The sequence below is a fragment of the Macrobrachium nipponense genome, chromosome 27 (genome assembly GCF_015104395.2).
Source record: "Macrobrachium nipponense isolate FS-2020 chromosome 27, ASM1510439v2, whole genome shotgun sequence".
In the NCBI taxonomy this organism is placed as follows: Eukaryota; Metazoa; Arthropoda; class Malacostraca; order Decapoda; family Palaemonidae; genus Macrobrachium; species Macrobrachium nipponense.
Genome location: NC_087216.1, coordinates 22,366,666 through 22,391,611, shown reverse-complemented (window position 1 = coordinate 22,391,611; position 24,946 = coordinate 22,366,666). Strand labels below are relative to the sequence as shown.

The window sequence follows — 24,946 nt, the reverse complement described above, 5'->3', positions numbered from 1 at the left end:
CAGTTTATAAGGCCTTCTCCACTCATGCTCGGACTTGGGAGAACAAGGAAACAGATCAAGTGAAAGTAGTTATTCAGTAGCATCTGTTCATTTCCTCTTGTTTTCATTCATGTCCAGGAAGTGAAAGTATTCCTCTTTTATTTCACATTTTATTTGGTACCAATGTGATATTAGGTTTAATCATTCATATCATAGTAAAATGTGATTGTGACTTCAAACTGCCGAGGAATTCTGACCAAAAAAAAAGAAGAAAAAAAAAACATTGTCACTAATTTAAGTTTAATTTCCGTAGTCTTTGTTTCGTCTTGAAGATAAAAAAAAAACAATAATGAAGACTTAGATAAAGGCTTAGATCAAGCCGTCCTGAATCGGACAAGAGTCCTGATATGGATCTCTGGACTCTTACAAACCCACATAGACTTACATATACAAAAATAGCGAAGGTTAATTTCAATACAAAAGACGCCATTTTTCCCGCATCAAGTGAACACGATCTATCATAAAAGGATTTTGAATGAGCAGTTCAGCGTTTCATTATTCATTATGAATTCTTAATAAGTTGCAGATGCTTTCATTATTCAGTGAAAATTCTAGTTGACTCGTCGAGTCTATTCATTATTCACAATGAATTCTTTATGAATCGTCGAGTGTTTCACCGTTCAGGAAAAATTCATAATGATTTTTTTAATATTTTATTTTTCGGTATACGTTCAGAATGACGCGTTTAGTATTTGGTTATCCAGGCAAGACTGAAAATAATTTGTATTTTTGTAATTTAGTATAAATTCATAATGAAATACTCTCATCTTATCAGGCATAAAACAGTACTAGAATTAATGAGACAAAATAGCCATTTCATATTATTCATCAACTCAATTAGTATTGGCCGTTGTCAATCAATTACTTGGATGATAATGACGCGAATTGAATTTGCCTCTGTTGGGTTCCACTTCGGTCCAAAAAAAAAATCCGTAAAATTCTTGTCATGGAGGGAATAAGTATGTTTATTTTTATACTTTTGCCATGAAGTCCGATTCATGTATCGCTATGATGAAATCTGTTGGAGATGACAAGATAACCATTACTTTCAACATGAAAGTCTCTCTTTCTCTCTCTAACGTACCAGGAAGCACCTCATTTCAGTTGTCTGATAATAACTAGATAACCCAGAGATAATCTTTTTCATCATGCCCTAGATTTATCAGCGTATTTCCCAAGCGAAGATAATAATTGCCTCCTATGCTTTCGTCGTATTTTTACGTATTTTTACGTTCCCGAGATCATCATCATCTTGCTTACGAACGTCAAGAATAAAGGAATATACAGAAAAGATTCCCATTAATTATTCTCTTGAAGACTGTCAAGTATAAAAGAACACAGAAAATAAAAAGTTGGATGAATTGTAGGAGGAAAATACACTTTCAATCAAAGTCTCCCTCATTTTCCGGGATAAGCTGAAACCCGAATGAGCAAAGGAGGAGGAAATCTTTCGAAAGAAGAAGAAGAAGAAGAAGTCTGGAAAGGAAGTGGAGGAACTCTGGAGGAAGAGAATGAAGAGAGACTAAGAAGAAGTAGAAGTCTGGAAGGCAATGAGAAGAGGGCAAGAAGAAGAAGAAATTGCAGAGGCAAAAGGAACGAGCCGAAAGCCTCAGCCACCGTTATTAAAAGAGAGAGAGAGAGAGAGAGAGAGAGAGAGAGAGAGAGAGAGAGAGAGAGAGAGAGAGAATATCATCTCGAGTCACGGGAGAATTAGGACCGCGCATGACCAGCTTTTTCTTCTGTTCGGTTCGTGGTCCCTACTCAGCAATTCTTAAAAATGAAACTCTTTTCCCTTCCCCCCTCCCTCCTTCCCCCTTCCACCCTCGCTCCTCCCCCTTCGTCGTCTCACCGGTTCTGTTTTTTGGGGCAGGGGCTTGTTTACATTACCCCCAGGGGACACTGTGCCAGGCCGGCCCCCGGGGGGTCGCCAGAAATGAAGAACTGGAGATGAACGTACCTACCGCTCGCCTCAGAGAGAGAGAGAGAGAGAGAGAGAGGAGAGAGAGAAGAGAGAGAGAGAGAGAGAGCCGTGGATGTTTGAAATTTGTGAGAAAAACGATGGTCATGTTGTTGATGGATGATCAATGATTAGTTGAGTAGAGGAGTGGTTTCCTGTACTGTCCGCGTGGAGAGAGAGAGAGAGAGAGAGAGAGAGAGAGAGAGAGAGAGAGAGAAACACTGGAGTTTGGAATTGCCTAATTAATGGTGACACTGTTGATGAATGATGGACAGGGATCATGAATATAATAAATGGTATTCTTTAGCAGCGAGAGAGAGAGAGAGAGAGAGAGAGAGAGAGAGAGAGAGAGAGAGAGAGGTTGACTGATGTCTGGGGTAGAAATGGCGAGTTTATACTAACATGGATGATGAGAGTGACGGGCGTGAAAATGACCAGCCTGTTAAAAGGCATTTATGGCAAATGTCGACTAGAAAGGTCCATTGGCGATTGGCTGTTAGGGAAACTGTTTAAATCCCTTCTCTTTCAAATCTAGGGTGTTTGTATATTCTTTCTTTTTCAAAGAAAAGGTGTTTGTAAATCCTTTCTCTTACAAACACCCTTTCTCTTTCACAGAATGGGTATTTGTATATCCTTTCTCTTTCAAAGAAAGGGTGTTTGTAAATCCTTTCTCTTTCAAAGAAAGGGTGTTTGTAAATCCTTTCTCTTTCAAAGAAAGGGTGTTTGTAGATCCTTTCTCTTTCAAAGAAAGGGTGTTTGTAAACCCTTTCTCTTTCACAGAATGGGTATTTGTATATCCTTTCTCTTTCAAAGAAAGGGTGTTTGTAGATCCTTTCTCTTTCAAAGAAAGGGTGTTTGTAGATCCTTTCTCTTTCAAAGAAAGGGTGTTTGTAAACCCTTTCTCTTTCACAGAATGGGTATTTGTATATCCTTTCTCTTTCAAAGAAAGGGTGTTTGTAGATCCTTTCTCTTTCAAAGAAAGGGTGTTTGTAGATCCTTTCACATTCAAAGAAAGGGTGTTTGTAGATCCTTTCTCTTTCAAAGAAAGGGTGTTTGTAAACCCTTTCTCTTTCAAAAAAAGGGTATTTGTATATCCTTTCTCTTTCAAAGAAAGGGTGTTTGTAGATCCTTTCTCATTCAAAGAAAGGGTGTTTGTAGATCCTTTCTCATTCAAAGAAAGGGTGTTTGATTAAAGTAAACCCTTCCTCTTTCAAAGAATAGGGTATCTTTGTTTGTAAATCCTTTCTATCAAAGAAAGGGAGGGTTTTGTAGATCCTTTCTCTTTCAAAGAAAGGGTGTTTGTAGATCCTTTCTCTTTCAAAGAAAGGGTGTTTGTAGATCCTTTCTCTTTCAAAGAAAGGGTGTTTGTAGACCTTTCATTAAAGAAAGGGGTTTGTGTAAATACCCTTTCTCTTTCAAAGAAAGGGTGTTTGTATATTTCTCACAAAGAAAGGGTGTTTGTAGATCTTTCTATTTCAAAGAAAGGGTGTTTTGTAGATCCTTTCTATTCAAAGAAAGGGTGTTTGTAAGATTTCCTTTCTTATTCAAAGAAAGGGTGGGTTTGTAGATCCTTTCTCCTTTTCAAAGAAAGGGTTGTTTGTAGTAAACCCTTTCCTTTCTTTCACAAGAAACGGGTTCTTTTTTCGTATATCCTTTTCCTCTTTCAAATAAAGAAAGGGTTGTTTGTTAGATCCTTTCTACTTTCAAAAGAAAGGGTGGGTTTGTAGAAATCCTTTCCCCCTCTTTCAAGAAAGAAAGGGTGGGTTTGTAAACCCCCTTTCCTTCTTTCACAGAAGGGTATATTGTATAAATTTCCCTTTCGATTTCAAAGAAAGGGGTGGGTTTTTGTAGATCCTTTCTCATTTCAAAGAAAGGGTGGGGTTTGGTAGATCCTTTACATTCAAGAAAGGGTGTTGTAGATCTTCTCTTTCAAAGAAAGGGTGGGTTGTTTGTAAACCCTGTTTTCTCTTAGGTTTCAAATCCGAAAAAAGGGGTATTTTTGTATATAGTTGGCCTTTCCTTTCTTTGGGGGGGGGGGTCAAATTTAAAAGAAAGGGTGTTTTTGTAAGATCCTTTCTCATGGTTCAAGGGGAAGAAAGAAAGTGTGTGGGTGTTTTTAGGTAGAGCCTTTCTCATTCAAAGAAAGGGTGTTTGTGATCTTTCTCATTCAAAGAAAGGGGTGTTTGTAAGATCCTTTCTCTTTCAAAGAAAGGTGTTTGTAAACCCTTTCTCTCCAGAATTTGGGTATTTGTATATCCTTCCTCTTTCAAATTTAAAGAAAGGGTGTTTGTAGATCTTTCTCGATTCAAGAAAGGGTGTTTTGTAGATCCTTTCTCTTTCAAAGAAAGGGTGTTTGTAGATCCTTTCTCTTTCAAAGAAAGGGTGTTTGTAGATCCTTTCTCTTTCAAAGAAAGGGTGTTTGTAGTCCTTTTCTTTCATTTCAAAGAAAGGGTGTTTGGTAGATCCTTTCTCTTTCAAGAAAAGAAAGGGGTGTTTTGTAAACCCTTTCCTCTTTCACCAGCAAATTTGGGTTTTGGTTATTATTCCTTTCTCTTTCAAAGAAAGGGTGTAGATTCCTTTTCTCATTCAAAGAAAGGGTTGTTTTGTAAGATCCTTTCTCTTTCAAAGAAAGGGTGTTTGTAGATCCTTTCTCTTTCAAAGAAAGTGTGTTTGTAGATCCTTTCTCTTTCAAAGAAAGGGTGTTTTGTGATCCTTTTTCCATGCAAAGAAAGGGTGTTTTGTGATCCTTTCTCTTTCAAAGAAAGGGTTTGTTTTTTAGATCCTTTCTCTTTTCAAAGAAGGGGTGTTTGTAGATCCTTTTCTCTTTCAAACAAAGAAAGGGTGTTTGTAGATCCTTTCCTCTCAAAGAAGGGAGGGGTTTTTTGTAGATCCTTTCTCTTTCAAAGAAAGGGGTGTTTTGTAGATTTCCTTTCCTTTCAAAGAAAGGGTGTTTGTAGATCCCTTTCCTCTTTCAAAGAAAAGGTGTTTTTGTAGATTTCCTTTCTCATTCAAAGGAAAGGGTTTGTAGATCCTTTCTCATTTCAAAGAAGGGGGGTGTTTGTACACCTTTCAACAAAGAAGGGTGTTTGTAAACACTTTCTCTTTCAAAGGAAAGTATTTGTATAATCCTTTCTTCTTTCAAAGAAAGGGTGTTTGTAGATCCTTTCTCTTTCAAAGAAAGGGTGTTTGTAGATCCTTTCTCATTCAAAGAAAGGGTGTTTGTAGATCCTTTCTCATTCAAAGAAAGGGTGTTTGTAGATCCTTTCTCATTCAAAGAAAGGGTGTTTGTAAACCCTTTCTCTTTCAAAGAAAGGGTATTTGTATATCCTTTCTCTTTCAAAGAAAGGGTGTTTGTAGATCCTTTCTCTTTCAAAGAAAAGGGTGTTTTTGTAAACCCCTTCTCCTTTTCAAAGAAAGGGTGGTTTGTAGATCCTTTCTCATTTCAAAGAAAGGGTGGTTTGTAGATCCTTTCTCTTTCCGCAAAGGGAAGGGTTTTGTGATCCCTTTCTCTTTTCGGAAAAAGGGTGGTTTGTAAGAATTCCTTTCTCTTTCAAAGAAAGGGTGTTTGTAAACCCTTTCTCTTTCAAAGAAAGGGTATTTGTATATCCTTTCTCTTTCAAAGAAAGGGTGTTTGTAGATCCTTTCTCATTCAAAGAAAGGGTGTTTGTAGATCCTTTCTCTTTCAAAGAAAGGGTGTTTGTAGATCCTTTCTCTTTCAAAGAAAGGGTGTTTGTAGATCCTTTCTCTTTCAAAGAAAGGGTTTGTTTTAATCCTTTCCCTCTTTCAGGGTGGTTTTGTTTGTTTGATCCAACTCTTTCAAAGAAAGGGTATTTGTAAATCCTTTCTCTTTCAAAGAAAGGGTATTTGTTGATCGTTCCTGTTTCGAGGCGAGACAACCTGAGAAGCTGTGACGGGAAGAGGTCCTTCAGATATCCTACGATTGTAAGGAAGACTGGGGTTTTGAAAAATGGAATAATGCCTTTTATTTCTGCATGTATTTCGCTCTGGCGTGTAATTTGCTCTGGCATTAAATATTAGGAGTTTCAGGTATTACAAATGGGTTCATACCGTCCTTTATTGCTGAGCAAGCTTATACGAGTCTCATTTCATAGTCGCTTTGTATTGGTTTATCATTTTCTCTGTTATTTCTCTTATATATAGCCTATTCTTGGTTTCTATTCTTTTCTAAAACTGGGTGTCCATGATCTTTCATCGCTCAATTTTTAGTTTCTTTGTGTCATACTTTTATACTTTTCTTTGTTATTTCTGATATGTAGCCTGTACTTGAAGTGTATTCTTGTTGATTCATATTGAGCCGCGATCCATGTTGTTATCCTTGTTCTGCTTTCCCAACTAAGGCGGCAGCTTAGCTAACAATAGTATTAATTGCAAGAGCTCGTCCCTAACTCCGAAACAGCTGATAACAAGCTTACACAGCTGCACTGCAATCACAGTTATTGTCGTTAACAAGGAGGCATCTGAACGTTATTTAAACGAAGACGACCTAAGAAGTAAATCACAGGAATCAGAACCGAAATGGGAGACCCAATTTGCCGTAAATGTTATTTGTTTACAAATGCAACCAGCGTAAAGAGCTCCCTCCAACCAGGTCACGAGATGTTTACCAAGAGGTCGGGAAGTTTGGTTTTCCCTTTTTATATATTTTTTAGTGCTGTGTTACGTCAGAGACGTGATGTGAGGCTGTGTATGTCGGTATGTGTACATGTGCTGTGTGCTGTAAAGGAATTCAGAAAATACTTCCGCGGCAATTTGGTCCTGTTTACTTACTTAACTTACAGACATTCCATGAGCAAATAGAGTCACTTGAACGAAAAAATAGATTAAGAAGAAACCTCTATCATTATTTTTCCATAATAAATTCGTTTTATTCATCGTATACAAATTCTGATAGGTTAAACAAACAAAAAAGAAATTAAACTTCACTCCACGTCTGTAATGCATCGCTTTTTAAGATTCGTGGATTTAGGGCTAAATATACTTATTCATTAATTTCTACACTTATTTTTCCTTTTCTAATAACTGATCTCTTTCTGCATTTCCTATTAGCGTCTGTTACTTCTTTCAAATGAACGTCATATTCTTTGTCCCTGTGGTCCTGTTTCTGAATTAGTATAATAATAATAGTATGTGAGTCTTCCCCTCTCGAAGTTATGTGTCACAACACAGAAATGGTCGGGAATCAGATTTGCATGTGAAATATACATCCGCCTTACAGTCAGATGGAAGGATGAACATCCTTTTCATCCTTTTGACAAATAGAGAGCATATATTAAATTTCAAGTGCGAGTCTTCGTAGATGACCTGCAGGCAGCTTCGAGACATTCTCTCTCTCTCTCTCTCTCTCTCTCTCTCTCTCTCTCTCTCTCTCTCTCTCTCTCTAGTGCATTATTACCCACACGGAGAGACTAGTAGATGAGTTGAGAGCGTTTGTGAATAATTATGATCTGAGTCTTGCACTCTGGACGGCTAATGCATTCGTTATTGTTTGACACTGAGCAGATGATTTAGACTGAAGTGAAGTTCCGTGGTTTGTGAATTATAAACATATATTTAGCTAAATGTATGTATGTATATATATATATATATATATATATATATATATATATATATATATATATATATATACATATATACAGGCAATGCTTGGTTATCGGCGATCCGGCTATGTAAGGCTTGTCTAGCACCATAAAATTGGCGATTTATGGCTCCATAACAGGCTGAGCACCAGTTATCGGCACCATAAGGCTGTTTTTTATTTTTATTTTTTTTTTTATTTTATTTATTTATTTATTTTTTGTTTTTTGTATGGTGCCAGTTATCAGCGCCATAAGTGCCATGATGGCGCCATGAATCACCGAGATTCGGTTCATGGCAGGTTTCGCTTATTGGCGCCTCTCTCTCTCTCCTTCTGGGGGTGGGGGCGATGGAACCCCGCTGATAAACAGGGACGGTATATATATATATATATATATATATATATTATATATATATAATATAATATATATATATATATATACACACATATATACATATATATATATTATATATATATATATATTTTTATACATACATACATATATTATATATATATATATATATATATATATATATGTATATATATATATACACACACACACACACACACACAATGAACTTTGTTTTCCTAGCATGTATGGTTCCAAGAAAGGGGCTAAACAGCTGGCATTGTCTCGTTCATCCACCTTTTTACTGAATAGGGATGTTCACCCGGTTAGGAGAACTTCCATCTTTGAAACTTATTTATAGTCCTCCTGTATGCGCGCACACACCCCCATAATAAACTCACACAATCACACGCACACCACGTACACTCATACACACACATGAAGAAAAGGCGGAAAAAAATAAAATTGCAGTCCACTTACCATCTTGACATCTGATATCGTCTGTACATTCCTGATCATGATGTTGATATGGACGACCGCAGGCCCTGGGAAAAAATAAAGAATGATACAGTTATTAATATTTAAATAGAAAATGAAAAATCGTATTAAAATTTTGCCTTAATAAAATATGCAATGAAAACAAATGTACGCACGTGTGCATATATATGTTTATATGAATACGCTATAATTATAGAAAGAGCCACGAATGATACAGTTATCAATATTTTATATAGAAAATGAAATAACGTAATGAAATTTTGCCTTAATAAAATATGCAACGAAAAGAAACCTACGTGTGCATATATGCTTACAGAATACGGAATAATTATAGGAAGAGCCAAGAATGATACAGCTATCAATATTTTATATAGAAAACTAAAAAAAGTATTAAAATTTTGCCTTAATAAAATATGCAACGAAAACAAACTTACGTGTTCAAATATGCTTACTGTATACGGAATAATTATAGAAAAAAAAGCGTATAAGAGGATACTCTAAAAAATATAGACGGGAACAACCAATAAGTAGAGCGTGCAGAAGAAAAAACTATGATTTTAAAATTTTTTTTTTATTTCCCGCAAAAAGGGACTCTGGACCCAGCGCCGGAGTTAAAAAAAGAAAAAAAAAAATAGAGAGAGGATTTTATATTCTATGCCCTGCATCAAACACAACTTGATATCTTCGCATCAGTTGAATTTGAAAATGCAGAAACCCGGTGGAAAACAATTTTTTTTTAATATTTTATCCTAGAGTGCCCAGCGCTGCTGCAGCTTCTGGTGCTGCTCGGCCAAAAACCCACAATTTGTAAGTATAAAGGTGATGAACGCATGAGTCCTGTGGAGGTGTATGTAGTAGGCTAGTTCTGTCGGTATATCATTTTGATTCTGTCCCTCTGTCTGTCTGACTATGTAATATATATTATATATATATATATATATATATATATATATATATATATATATATATATATATATATATATATATATATATACACACACACACATATATATATAGAAATCCTTCTGTTAAAAGAGGAAACGCCTTAAATAGAAAAGGCCCATTAAAAGACACATAATAAGGGTGGAGTCAGTCCACATAAATATAGCCCTTAGCTTTAAACCATTCCAGTGTTTTAATGGGCCTTTTATACTTGAGATATATATATATATATATATATATATATATATATATATATATATATATATATATATAAGGCGAGAGAGAGAGAGAGAGAGAGAGAGAGAGAGAGAGAGAGAGAGCTGGTGTCAATCGCCAAAGGATGGTCAGAGACTAGACGCATACGATATATATATGTATTATATATATATATATATATTATTATATATAAATATATATATATATATCTATATATGTTTGTACACACACACACACATATATATATATATCTATAAATATATATATATAATATATATATCTATATATGTTTGTACACACACACACACACACACACAGTATATATATATATATATATATTATATATATATATATATATATATATATTATATATATATATATATGACTGGTAAAAGTGTTCTGTAACAACAGAATTCCATCTAATAAAAGGAGCCCATAAAAACACCAAAATGTAGAGAGAAAAGTACTATATTTCAGAGACTGCTGTCTCTCTCTTCAGGTATATGAATGAGAAAAGTTTACAGAAAAGGTGGTATTTATACCAAGAGATTCGTCCACAAGTAAGCCAATTTAGGTCACCCCGCTGATAAATCTTCCTTTAATCTTCTTAAGCGTTGGTTGAATGAACACTGCGTCGACGATGTCCGATCTCCAATTCCCTTTTGAGATGTTCATTACCTGCTTCTCTTTTATTAAGGCCGATTCCATCATTTGACTCTTGTACCGGCAGTTGCTGCTATAAATTACACGTGACATATTCCAGTTTATTCTATGGTTATGTTCATTTATATTGTTGAAAATAGCCGAGTTCTGTTGTCCATACCTAACTGACCGATCGTGTTGTATTAATCTCTGGGGAAGTGATTTACCTGTAAATCCGATGTAAGATTGGTCACAGTCCTGGCATGGGATCTCATATACCCCAGAGTCTTTGGGCGATGTCTTTTGTTGGACGTTAATCAGGGATTTGGCTAAGGTATTTGGGTAGGTAAATGCAAAAGGGTTGGATTTCCCAAGGGTGTGAGTTACTCTCTTAATCGTCTCCAGGTGGGGAATTTTTATTTTATTGTTGGGTGTGTCTCTGGTCTTGTCTTTAGGGGGTCGGTAGAAAATTACGTTTGCTTTTTGAATTGCTTTCTCAATTATATGGTCAGGATACTTTAAAGATGAAAGTTGCTTGCGAATTAGTTCAAATTCTTTTTCCAGGAAATCTGGGGAACAAATTCGTAAGGCTCTTAAGAATAGGTTGCTAGCTAGACCTATCTTGATAGTATTGTCATGATAGCTAAAGTAGTGAATATATGAAAGTGAGAACGTTTGGTTTTCTGTATATGGTAAATTTGTATTCTGTCGTGTCTCTGATTATTAAAACATCAAGAAAAGGAATTTTGTTGTCTGTTTCCCATTCAACTTTAAATTTGATGCTGGGCACTAATGCGTTTAATTTTGAGAGGAATTCATTAAAATTACCCCACTTATTATCCCAAAATGTTAGTATGTCATCCACGTATCTCATCCACAGCATGTTTTTGGGTTTTATTGCATTTATTACTGTAGTTTCAAAGTATTCCATGTACAGATTGGCTAAAATAGGACTTAAAGGACTACCCACCCTACTACACCCGAATTTTTGCTTGTAGAATGATTCCCCGAATGAAAATACGTTATTAGATGCACATAATTCAACTAACTTTATTATTTTGTCAAGTGCCAAAGGGAAATGATCTGAATAGGGGGATAATTTTTCCCCTTAAAAACTGAAGAACGTCCTGTACTGGTACTTTTGTGAATAGGGAGTCTACGTCAAGGCTTAAAAGTTTTATGTTGTGAAGTGGTATATGTGCTTCTCTGAATTTGTGACAAAAGTCTTCCGAATGTTTGATGTGACTGGGAGAAAAAGTGCCTAAAAAAGGAGAAAGGAGGCCAGCTAACCATTTAGAAATTTTGTAATTGAAAGCTCCGGCGCATGAAACGATGGGTCTGAATGGAAGATTGTCTTTTGAGTTTTGGGAAGACCATAAAAGTAGGGTAATTTAGGATTAATTACTTTAAATTTCTCTAATAGTTCAATACTCTTTTTGTCTTGGCCAATTAATCTTACTTTCCGAAAAAATTCTGTGGGAACGTTCTGGAGGGGATTTTTCGTCAGTTTTTCGTAAGTATTGGTGTCGCTAAGGAGTTGGTTGATTTTGTCGAGGTAGAAGTCTTTGTCCATTATTACAATTTTGCCGTCTTTGTCGGATCTACTTATTATAACATCTAACTTTTTTAGCGAGTGGATGGCTATCATGAATCTGCGGGGAACAGGATATTTCTTATGAAGGTCAGTTAAAGCATTTAGTAACACTCCCTTTAAACATATCTCTTCACGGCTGTAGTTTTGTCAGATATGAATTTATCAAAAGCCACTATGAAGTCTAGGTTGTTTTTGCGGTCTGGCATTAGGGCAAAGGATAAGCCTAAATTTAAAACTAAATGTTGATTTACAGTAAGGGGGTGTGGATAAGTTTAAAACTTTGTCTTGTTGTTCAAGATTATTCCATGCGCTATTATCTATTAGGTTATTTAACTTGCGTAAAAGTCTGTTGGAATGAGTCACGCTATTATAGGCAGCAATGTCGGAACAGAATGAAATCAGATACCTGTATACGTGGTCCGTAGTGAGGAGGCGAAGATTAGATTGAGTTCCATATATCACTCTGCGTAGCACGAAGGATTCGTTCGTTTCCTCGTATTGGTGATTCTTTCTTCCAGGAAAATCTTGTGTGATAGAGGGAAGGGGTTTGATTGCAGAGTCCATCTCCCGAATCCGTACATTTTTGGAAGTACTTGTTCTTTGAGGCATTCTTCCAAAAAGTGTTTTTGGTTTTTCAGCCGGTGTAGTCTGTTCAGTTCTTTTTCAAACCGCCTTTCCACGATTCTTCACTCACTTCCAGAAGTCAAGCCAGTTTTCCGCAAGTTTGAAAAAGAACTGAACAGACTACACCGGCTGAAAAACCAAAAACACCTTTTTGGAAGAATGCCTCAAAGAACAAGTACTTCCAAAAATGTACGGATTCGGGAGATGGACTCTGCAATCAAACCCCTTCCCTCTATCACACAAGATTTTCCTGGAAGAAAGAATCACCAATACGAGAAACGACATCTTCGTGCTACGCAGAGTGATATATGGAACTCAATCTAATCTTCGCCTCCTCACTACGGACCACGTATACAGGTATCTGATTTCATTCTGTTCCGACATTGCTGCCTATAATAGCGTGACTCATTCCAACAGACTTTTACGCAAGTTAAATAACCTAATAGATAATAGCGCATGGAATAATCTTGAACAACAAGACAAAGTTTTAAACTTATCAACCACACCCCCCTTACTGTAAATCAACATTTAGTTTTAAATTTAGGCTTATCCTTTGCCCTAATGCCAGACCGCAAAAACAACCTAGACTTCATAGTGGCTTTTGATAAATTCATATCTGACAAAAACTACAGCCGTGAAGAGATATGTTTAAAAGGAGTGTTACTAAATGCTTTAACTGACCTTCATAAGAAATATCCTGTTCCCCGCAGATTCATGATAGCCATCCACTCGCTAAAAAAGTTAGATGTATAATAAGTAGATCCGACAAAGACGGCAAAATTGTAATAATGGAAGCAAAGACTTCTACCTCGACAAAATCAACCAGCTCCTTAGCGACACAAATACTTACGAAAAACTGACGAAAAATCCCCTCCAGAACGTTCCCACAGAATTTTTTCGGAAAGTAAGATTAATTGGCCAAGACAAAAAGAGTATTGAACTATTAGAGAAATTTAAAGTAATTAATCCTAAATTACCCTACTTTTATGGTCTTCCCAAAACTCACAAAGACAATCTTCCATTCAGACCCATCGTTTCATGCGCCGGAGCTTTCAATTACAAAATTTCTAAATGGTTAGCTGGCCTCCTTTCTCCTTTTTAGGCACTTTTTCTCCCAGTCACATCAAACATTCGGAAGACTTTTGTCACAAATTCAGAGAAGCACATATACCACTTCACAACATAAAACTTTTAAGCCTTGACGTAGACTCCCTATTCACAAAAGTACCAGTACAGGACGTTCTTCAGTTTTTAAGGGGAAAAATTATCCCCCTATTCAGATCATTTCCCTTTGGCACTTGACAAAATAATAAAGTTAGTTGAATTATGTGCATCTAATAACGTATTTTCATTCGGGGAATCATTCTACAAGCAAAAATTCGGGTGTAGTATGAGTAGTCCTTTAAGTCCTATTTTAGCCAATCTGTACATGGAATACTTGAAATGAAACTACAGTAATAAATGCAATAAAACCCAAAAACATGCTGTGGATGAGATACGTGGATGACATACTAACATTTTGGGATAATAAGTGGGGTAATTTTAATGAATTCCTCTCAAAATTAAACGCATTAGTGCCCAGCATCAAATTTAAAGTTGAATGGGAAACAGACAACAAAATTCCTTTTCTTGATGTTTTAATAATCAGAGACACGACAGAATACAAATTTACCATATACAGAAAACCAAAGTTCTCACTTTCATATATTCACTACTTTAGCTATCATGACAATACTATCAAGATAGGTCTAGCTAGCAACCTATTCTTAAGAGCCTTACGAATTTGTTCCCCAGATTTCCTGGAAAAAGAATTTGAACTAATTCGCAAGCAACTTTCATCTTTAAAGTATCCTGACCATATAATTGAGAAAGCAATTCAAAAAGCAAACGTAATTTTCTACCGACCCCCTAAAGACAAGACCAGAGACACACCCAACAATAAAATAAAAATTCCCCACCTGGAGACGATTAAGAGAGTAACTCACACCCTTGGGAAATCAACCCTTTTGCATTTACCTACCCAAATACCTTAGCCAAATCCCTGATTAACGTCCAACAAAAGACATCGCCCAAAGACTCTGGGGTGTATGAGATCCCATGCCAGGACTGTGACCAATCTTACATCGGATTTACAGGTAAATCACTTCCCCAGAGATTAATACAACACAAACGGTCAGTTAGGTATGGACAACAGAACTCGGCTATTTTCCAATCATATAAATGAACATAACCATAGAATAAACTGGAATATGTCACGTGTGATTTATAGCAGCAACTGCCGGTACAAGAGTCAAATGATGGAATCGGCCTTAATCTAAAAGAGAAGCAGGTAATGAACATCTCAAAAGGGAATTGGACATCGGACATCGTCGACGCAGTGTTCATTCAACCAACGCTTAAGAAGATTAAAGGAAGATTATCAGCGGGGGTGACCTAAATTGGCTTACTTGTGGACGAATCTCTTGGTATAAATACCACCTTTTCTGTAAACTTTTCTCATTCATATACCTGAAGAGAGAGACAGCAGTCTCTGAAATATAGTACTTTTTCTCTCTACATTTTTGGTGTTTTTATGGGCTCCTTTTATTAGATATATATATATATATATATATTATAATATATATATATATATATAATATATATATATAATATATATATACACACACATACAGAGAGAGAGAGAGAGATAAACATTCTTCCACCCTATACAATAAGCAACGCCCAGAATAACAATGACGGAACGTGACCACCTTCTAAAAGAATTCGCGGCACAGAAAATCCCACCTCGTCCCCCAATTGTCTTTATTATTAAATAGCGCACCGTTTGCCGCTTCATTTATCCTCCGATATCTCCAGCGAGCAGATTCGTCCTCGTCATTTCCAGCAATCCTACGTCGACAGGAGGAGACGAGGGACTGCGCTGACATTGGAAAGTCGGAGCGCTAGGTAAACAAAAGGAAGCTTCCCTGAGATCTATTGGAAATTCTGGGATGGCTCCCCGTGGTGGTGGTGGTGCTGTCTCTCTCTCTCTCTCTCTCTCTCTCTCTCTCTCTCTCTCTCTCTTTCTCTGTTTCCTCTCGGATTGTCGCAGTGTTTCTTTTTCTGTGGCTGTATATCTGTGCTTTACAGTCTTGTTTACGGAGGTTTATCTCTATTAATCGTGTTTATTGTTGTTTTTCTTAGTCATTATTCCATTTTCCACTTTTGTTTCTTCTCCTAAATATTCGTCGTATTCTCTTAGTGATTATGTTTGTTTTTCTGTGTCCTTATTCCTTTCTTTATGCTTCCTTTTCTTCTCGTAACTATTCTTCATATTCTCTGACGCTCGCAATCTTCGTCTCTCCCTGGAATTGAATATTTCTCTTCGTTCTCAAGTCTGTTGATTGTTAGCATTCCATTTACTTCACTTTCTCTTAGGCTCTCTTCCTTCCAGTATCTCCTGATTGTCAGCTTTCAAATTCCTTTCCCTCCTCTATCATTCGTCTGTTCCGTCTCATTTCTAGACATATGCATCATTTCTCTTGCGTTATCTCTTCCCGAATGTTGTTATTTCCTTTTCTTGCCTCCTCTCCCGGTATCCATATTGAGGGAAACGAGTAAATATTAAGTATTACGATCAAAAGGTACAGATTTGCGAGATGTTGATATTTGCTATTTCGCTATTTTTTTCTGTTAGCTAAGGATTTCTCCCGAATGGTCATCATCATTTTTCATTTATCGTTTTAATCTCTCTCTCTCTCTCTCTCTCTCTCTCTCTCTCTCTCTCTCTCTCTCTCTGCATCCAAGTTTCAAAGTTATCGCGAGAATGAATTTCCGATATACTGCAGAATTCGTATACACAGTCTCTCTCTCTCTCTCTCTCTCTCTCTCTCTCTCTCTCTCTCTCTCTCTCTCTCTCACGGACTGGGGAAAGGAAACAATGGCTCTTTCTCATGAAGATCATAAACATTTACGTTTGGAATGCGTCGATTTTTCTCGAGAATCGCGGCGGATTCGTCCTTGTCCGGAGGAAGTGGCGGGCCGGTTTTTTTTTTATTTTTTATTTTTAGAATTTTTCGAAAAAGACCCGGGTTTTATTTGCTGTTGTGTTTCTCTCTTCTTTTCCCTTCCTGCAGGATGATCATCTCCTTCGTACCCAGGATGCGTGCATGTTTCGTGAAAGGGCGTCTGTTTGGTTGGCTCCGTACCCAGGATGCGGGACGTTTCGTGTAAGGGCGTCTGTTTGGTCGGCTTCCGTACCCAGGATACGGGATGTTTCGTGTAAGGGCGTCTGTTTGGTTGGCTCCGTACCCAGGATGCGGGACGTTTCGTGTAAGGGCGTCTGTTTGGTTGGCTCCGTACCCAGGATGCGGGATGTTTCGTGTAAGGGCGTCTGTTTGGTTGGCTCCGTACCCAGGATGCGGGACGTTTCGTGTAAGGGCGTCTGTTTGGTTGGCTCCGTACCCAGGATGCGGGACGTTTCGTGTAAGGGCGTCTGTTTGGTTGGCTTCGTACCCAGGATGCGGGATGTTTCGTGAAAGGGCGTCTGTTTGGTCGGGGCGGAGTTCAGTGCAAGGGCTTAGACTGCTTTTCATATTTTACCGCACTTTGGGGTAAGGCCGAGCTGACATAAGGCCTGTTTAATCTAAGCCAGTCAACAACAAACTCGATCATGAAAAACGTGACTTTCTGGTTGCAATGAGTTTATACCACATACTTTCTTAAAATCCCAAATGTGATCATAGTTGTTCTTTCTTCCAGTCACACATGTGATTATGAATGTACGTACTTTAAGGCACATATTTGATCATGGGTGTACTTTCTATGTGTAAAATATGTGTTCATGAATGTTTTTTCTCTAAGGCTCATGTGTGTTCATGGATGTACTTTCTAAACGTCACGTGTGCGATCATCAACGTCTTATTTTATATCTCACATATACTTACAAGCGTCCTTCATATTTTTTGCATTTGTATTCATGTACTACCTTTGCATATGTCACATATGTGTTCATGAACATCATTCCTGTATGTCACATTATGTGGTTTCCTCTCCTCACCTGAGATCAGAACTTCTCATCTTTTTATGTATCATCTCTTTAATTTGATCAATTTCCATATCAGTTTATTTATCATTTCCTATATCTCCCATTCGACTTTCCATACATATCTTTCAAGATATATCAAACCCCCATGTTCTCTGTTGCCGAAGTAGTAGAGTGGCCAGGCATCTGCTGGTGGTGGTCCGGTGTATTGGAATATAGTCTGGCCTTGGATTTATCTGCACATCGAGAAACCTGTGGTTTAGAAATCCCGAACGCGCCGCCAAATGTGTTCTTGCAGTATTTTCGAATGTTGGTATTTTCCATTTTTAAACCTTTAAAAGTGTTCTAATAAAAATTTGTTTTTGTAAAAGGGAAAAACTTCCTCTGCGGTAGTGAATATTTGTATGTATATGTATATATATATATATATATATATATATATATATATATACATATACTATATACATATATATATATGATATATATATATATATATATATATATATATATATATATGTGTGTGTGTGTGTGTGTGTGTGTATATATCTATATATATATATATATAAATATATATATATATATATATATATATATATATATATATATATATATATATATATATATATATATATATATATATACACACGTGTGAAATGAAATACTGTTTTCTTGTACAATGGCAAACGGCCAATAGATCTTCTTTAAAATATTTCAAAAGGATTGACAGCAAATAGTTTTATGATTTTGCTTCGTCATTTCGTTATGATATAGTTTGGCGTTTCTTGAGAATGAACAAAACGGACTTTTTTTTTTTTCTTATTTCTCAGCTACTGAAACATTTTCCATTGCTGATTTCTTTCCTCGAACTCTCCGGTCGATGATCACACAACTCGTGAATATTATTTACGCTAATCCTTCCAAAAGAAGTATATATGCAAGTATATGCTTATGTAAACTGCTTTCATACGTGCAGTCATTACTTGTATGAGATGCAAACATTCACTCTTGAGATGCAAGTGGTAGGCTTGAGTTTTTATTGCATGGCGGAACGAATTTTACCTCACTTTAAGACTCTGTTCCCTTGAGAGACCTTTTGTTGCTGCTGCAGTTCAGTAAGTACAGCCAATGAAATTCGCTAAAGGAGAGCCATTACTCCACGAAGGTTTAATCCCGAAGTCGTTTTGTGCGAATGCTCTCTCTCTCTCTCTCTCTCTCTCTCTCTCTCTCTCTCTCTCTCTCTCTCTCTCTCTCTCTTTTTTTTTTTTTTTTTTTTTTTTTTGAAGTCAACAGCAGCAGCAGCAGTAGTAGTAATGCGATGGTACGAGCCTATGCAACGGCATATTGTTTCCAGGTAGTAGTAGTAATGCGATGGGATGAACCTTTGCATCGGCTCACTATTTTCTTCAGATTTGCATGTTCTTGAAGCTTTGCACGTAACTCTGATCAGCCAAAAAAAAAAAAAATAAAAAAAAAAATAAAAAAAAATAAATAAATAAATGAATGGCATTTAAAATCCGTACAGTAATCCGCGCCATTTTGTTACGTAGCCATATTACTATCTCTCTCTCTCTCTCTCTCTCTCTCTCTCTCTCTCTCTCTCTCTCTGTGTCACCTCTCGAGGTGGAAGCTCTTGACAGCTGCTCCTTGACTCCTCGTGATACTTCCTCATTGAAGAGGTGGAGAGAGTTCCACCTCTCTCTCTCTCTCTCTCTCTCTCTCTCTCTCTCTCTCTCTCTCTCTCTCTCTCAAAGCATGTTAAAATATGTTTTCTTTAACAATACCGGGTTCAGTGACCATTAGTGCATACCTGTAAATAAATATATATTAAATTAGTAATTACAATTTTAGATATATATATATATATATATATATATATATATATATATATATATATATATATATATATATATATATATATATATACAAATACATACATACATAAATAGTCACCTTTCATGTGGATGTTTACGTAAATATTTGTCACGTGCTGTTTGGTGACTTATTATGATATATGTATATATATATATATATATAATATATATATATATATATGATATATATATATATATAGATATAATAATATAAAGGTACACATACATTATATAGAAGAAACTCGACTGCCTTACCTGTGTCATTCGCCCCTGCCGGCCTGATTCGTTTGTCGTAGTTTTTGGGCCCAATGATCTCGTCTATAATTTGCTTTTCCCTGACCCTCACGTTAGCACTAGATATATCACTGTCGAAAAGAACGGAAAGAGGAAGAAAGTATGTTAGAAATGCTTTTTAGTAAGGTCAGTAGTAAATCTATGGACTAATTGTGCTTTAGAGTTTGGCTGGCAAAGCATAATTTTTTTTTTTTTTTTTGTAAGAAATCACTCCGAGTTGACTGGAGACCGTAATGGGACTTTATTTGGGCTTAAAACTTTCACCAATTGTATTTAAATTTTTTTTTTTTTTTTGGCTTTGGGGTCTTAACTAAGGTTCTTTCATGCACCATGTTATTCACACATGTATATATATATATATATATATATATATATATATATATTATATATATATATTATATATATATAATATATATGCATTATACATGGTGCTCATTAATGTTAGTGCACACGCTTGCACACACATCATTGATATATATATATATATATATATATATATATATATATATATATATATATATATATATATATATATATATGTACATATATATATATATATATATATAGATATATATATATGTGTGTGTATATATATATATATATATATATATATATATATATATATATATATATATATTATTGTGTGTGTGCATGCGTGTGTACATTCGGCTACAATTTTGATAGATAGATAGAACCAGGGAATGAATGCATATATTTTTAAAATCAAATGCAAACAATGCTTTTCCTCTGTTTATTGAAGGTAATTGATATTTGCATTGTAAGTGGCGAGTGTCAGCCGCGTTTACGTGAATGTGATGGCAATACTTGAAGGACAAATATTTTGAAATTAATTTGGAATGGGGAACTTACAAATTACTTCTTTTGCTTGAAATTTGCTTTGATTGAGTGAAAATGACCATAATTTTAATCAGACATTAAGAACTGTAAATTATAATAAGACCATAAGTGTTGACTATAATGCACAATATCTCTTAATAGGTAAATGAATAAATGTATATATATTCCATGCAAAATGTGTATACCATTATTCATTCATTCTGACTGGTGACAGCCACTAGGTTTAACTGATCAAACTGATGGCACTAATGGAATCATCTACGTGGGTCATCTCTGATTGTATTTCTATTTATTTCTAATACTCTCATTTAGATAAGAATCTACAAGTGCATTCTCTACTTATATGCAGATTAGTTGGACGTTTCGAACGATTTAAAAGGAATTTATTGAAAAGAAAATATATTTTTACTTTTGACTCTCTTTGTAGAATAACGTTTTTATATCAGTCACAGTTAAAGTTGATTGGAAAAGTAACGTTTCTGCATTAGGATTTTGTTATAAAGTATGTTTTCGTATTAAAACTTCGTTTCGCATCAAAAATGCGGTATATAGAAGAAAATAAAATCCCTGTATCATAAACTCTTTATTCTAAGTAGAATAAATGTCACGCAATATCGTATCTCTTCCTTCCATATTAGGGCCAAAAATATCTCTGCTTTGTATTTGTTTTACGGATACTTCGAGCACTGCTCCCAGGAGCTTCTTGATTGATTGAGTACCACCTCCACATTCTCATCCTCACAATTTGAGTCAGGTTTCCCAGTTCTATAGACACTGGAAGTTGTGCGATTACCAAGGTGAGACTCAAACAAATTGGTCTGTATTTCCTAATGCGGAATGTCTCGTTTCCTAATTATGCCCTAATTATATAACATGCTTCTTCTCAAGAGGCGGGTTATCATCACTTAGGGGCGAAGTCCCTCCCTGCTTGATGTTAGATACAAATGTATCATTTATCATGTATGAAGCGAAAGTCAAGTAATTGCTGTTAAAGAGTTTCCCGAAACCTATAACTGAAGCAATATGCATCCGTACATTTTGTATGTGTGTGTGTGTGTTTGTGTGTGTGTGTAGTACAGATGGCCTCTCGGAAATAAACTCAGTCTAAACGACTGAAATATTTTAAGCAAGGAAAGGCAGAACAACCTGGTGTACTTGATACATTATGTGCGCGAGGGAACTGAAAAAATGATTGAATGGTGTGGTCATCTTTGTCGCAATTTTGACAGGACAGACACCCTGTTGGCCTTCTGTTCTCACACCTCCCAATTAGCTGTCAAACTTCTTTGACTCTCCTTAGCCATAGTTTTTCAATTGTGCTTTCAAGCACACTGAAGGGCCCCACGCCCCCCACCCAAAAAAAAAAAAAAATTACTTGGGTTATGTCCTTCAGTACTCGTTGGTACAAGTTACTGACACAAAAGATGTAACCAGAAGCTCTTCAGTCCTAGGATCAAAGGTAACCCATTTCATTTCAGACTGTTTACGAATTCCCTCGAGGTTGTTTACAACTCGAGTTACGCAGACGAAACTGGTCATGGTCGGACTTACGCGCGAAAGAAAAAAGTGAAAAGAAAAATTCTTGAGTCATTGGATTCTCTTGGAGGAACCGAGAAAGAAATTGTCTTGAGTCACCGAATTCTCTTGAAGGACCTGACAAAGACTCGAGCTTAAGTTTTTAGCTTTTAGCTTTTGCACGTACCGCGAGAGTTCTGCTTTCTCTGCTCTTGAAGCTTTCTAATTATAGTGAATTCTGACGCAATGCGGTTGTTATCCTTCTGCGTCAGGGACGTTTGACGTATTGTTTTGATTGCTTTGTGTGTGTATATATATAGATATCTATATATATATATATATATATAAAATGTATATATTTTATGTATATTATGTGTATGTATAATTATATATGATGATATATATATAATGTATATATATAATACATTCCATTAAGAGTCCGCAATTTAAATATCATACACGAACTGATAGAAAGAGCCCTTCATCCTCAACAAGATTACGCAGACTTCATAAACGAACCCTTTGAAATGAAAAAATAATAACAAGAATGATAACAAAAGCATCTCATGAAGCGAGATTATTTCGCTCAAGGAAATAAAAACAAAAAGAGAGATTGAAGATCATTGGAAAAAAGAAGCGAATTGCAAGAGTTCTCCAAAGTCAAAAGAACAGTGTAACGAGCTGTTATCCTTTAACTCTTGCCGGGCAAACAAGTTGTTTTAAAAGTGCGGCTTTCGGTGGTGGGGGGGGGGGGGGGGGGGGGGGGGGGGGGGGGGGGGGGGGGGGGGTCAGCGGGAAGTGGTGGTTGGTGGTGGGTTCATTGCAACCCAAGGCAAACACAAAGAGTTGGAGGATGATTTTGCTCGAATAACGTGCGAATTCCCTCCTTGCTGGGATGCTGAGTCTCTTTTCTTCTTTCTTTTAATTGTTTACCATTTGGAATTTTAGTATCTATTGTCTGAATGTATGTACGTTCACCTAAAATCATATTTTCATGTCTATAGGCATAAGCATTTCTCCAGTTCATGGATGCCACGCACTCATCCAGTCATGTAAATTTTATTTTCACTAATGCCCTTTACTTTCATTCGATGCTAAGTTCTCTTTTCTGAGTCACGAATTAACCTTTCTTTAGTCCGTAGGTGCCACCCACTACTTCAGTCATGTGACTTTTATTTTCACTTTCCTCTCATGTGATGCTAAGTTCTCTTTTCTGAGTCGCGAAGTAATGCAAATGAGACTGAAAATTCTGACATCGATGAAAGGCCCGGTGCAGTTGACCTCACATTTCTGTAGGTACACATCACTGCGAGATGAGGCGACATCTGGCAACTCCATAGTGTGACAAGTAATAGCCCTGCGGTTAGCAAACGGGAAGCTGTTCGCAGTCTTGTCTATAAAACAAAGTACTTATATATGCAGAAGCCAGGTACTATGTCGTACCTCTAAGTAAATGAGGATGCAATCCAAAATGAAGTAAAGTCCCTCTTTAGTTTAATCCTGTACAAGAAATATATATTTTAAACTACAGAAGGATTTTACTTCATTGCGGATTTTATTCCCACATACTTATATATGTATGTAAACACGCCACAAAAAGCGCGTTTACTAGAAAAAAGTAATGTTAATTAACTTTTTTGTACATATTTCACTGATTAGTTCCAGTGCCATTGCCTCCCTTGGATATAGACCTACTATATATATATATATATATATATATATATATATATTATATATATATATAGATATATATAATATATAACTATATATATATATATATATATATATATATATATATAAAAGACTTCAGTCATATTCGTTCGGTTCAGCTCTTGACAAAACTTCATCTTCTGCCTGAACTGCTTGATGTTCCCCATCGCCCAATTTTCCCATCCCTTAATTCGCCTCCGGCGCGTCATTTCCGATTCTGCCTTTGTCCCGCCCTTACAAGGAAGAAGAAGACGAAGCCCGACAGTGCCATTCCGACGTTGCGCAAAAAAAAAACATTGCACAAAAGAAAAAAGGCATCGATGCTCCGTCTCCTGGGGTGCATTGATTGTCAATAATGCATGCGGCGAGTGTTTGTGTGTGTGTGTGTGCATGAACGTGCGTATATAGGATCAAAGGGCCTGATCACTGATGAGTGCTTTGTTCATATGCATCAAAGGGAGGAATGGATACAGACGAAAGAATCGTCAAATTGGTTAGATCGTGGGCGGGAGTTCTCCGAAGCTGGAATGACCGAACTTTTAAGAAAATGAAAAATAAATAAATAAATAAGTAAATAATTACCGTAGTGTAAACGGTAATCATTTGCCCAAGTGTGTCAGTAGGTCGGACACATTCACCCGAACTGGGTGAAAACGCATTAATAGATTTATTTTGACTGTGAGGAAGAATATCTATTTTTTGCCATTCTGCAAGGACAAGACTCTGAGAATCAGCAGGTAAATTTTATTAAAGCCCATTTGTGACTTTTTGATTTATGAGGGAAAAAATCATCAATCCTCCCAGTCCTCAAATCGAATATATTATTTCCTCAGATTTACCATTACTAGGATTTCTCACTTAAAATTGGAACAAATTCTGGTTCACTGAAAAACAGAAATAGAGCACATTGGGAGATTGTTGTGTATGGTAATATCTTGTTTACAAAGAAAACTGCTGAACTAAGTACTTTCATTGGTTAAGCATGGATGCTTTATTGCTTGATTCATCTCTTAAATATCTTTTAAGTTATGGTGATCCTACATATATGTATATATATATATATATATATATATATATATATATATATATATATATATATATATTATATATATATTATATGTATATATATAATGTATGTATGTATGTCCTACTCTTTCAGAATAGTCCTGGTATTTATTTCTTCATTTATTTTCGAAAAACCATAAATGCTCTCTTTCT

The 24,946-nt window shown here is 36.1% G+C and overlaps 1 protein-coding gene and 1 long non-coding RNA gene across 7 annotated transcripts in view; one reads left to right on the top strand and one right to left on the bottom strand.

The window, feature by feature from the left end:
- The window catches only part of LOC135200900 (uncharacterized), a 486,387-nt gene that overhangs the window by 177,505 nt on the left and 283,936 nt on the right, over window positions 1–24,946 (top strand). The gene's annotated exons all lie outside the window — the stretch shown is intronic.
- Window positions 1–24,946, bottom strand: part of LOC135200898 (glutamate-gated chloride channel-like) — a 292,745-nt gene that overhangs the window by 40,988 nt on the left and 226,811 nt on the right. For all 6 annotated transcript variants that reach the window (XM_064229646.1, XM_064229648.1, XM_064229650.1 and 3 more), the window contains 2 exons: window positions 19,607–19,716; window positions 8,422–8,486 (listed from right to left, as the gene is read on the bottom strand). In XM_064229646.1, the coding sequence (XP_064085716.1) occupies window positions 8,422–8,486; window positions 19,607–19,716 (175 nt within the window). The remainder of the gene's footprint in view (window positions 1–8,421; window positions 8,487–19,606; window positions 19,717–24,946) is intronic.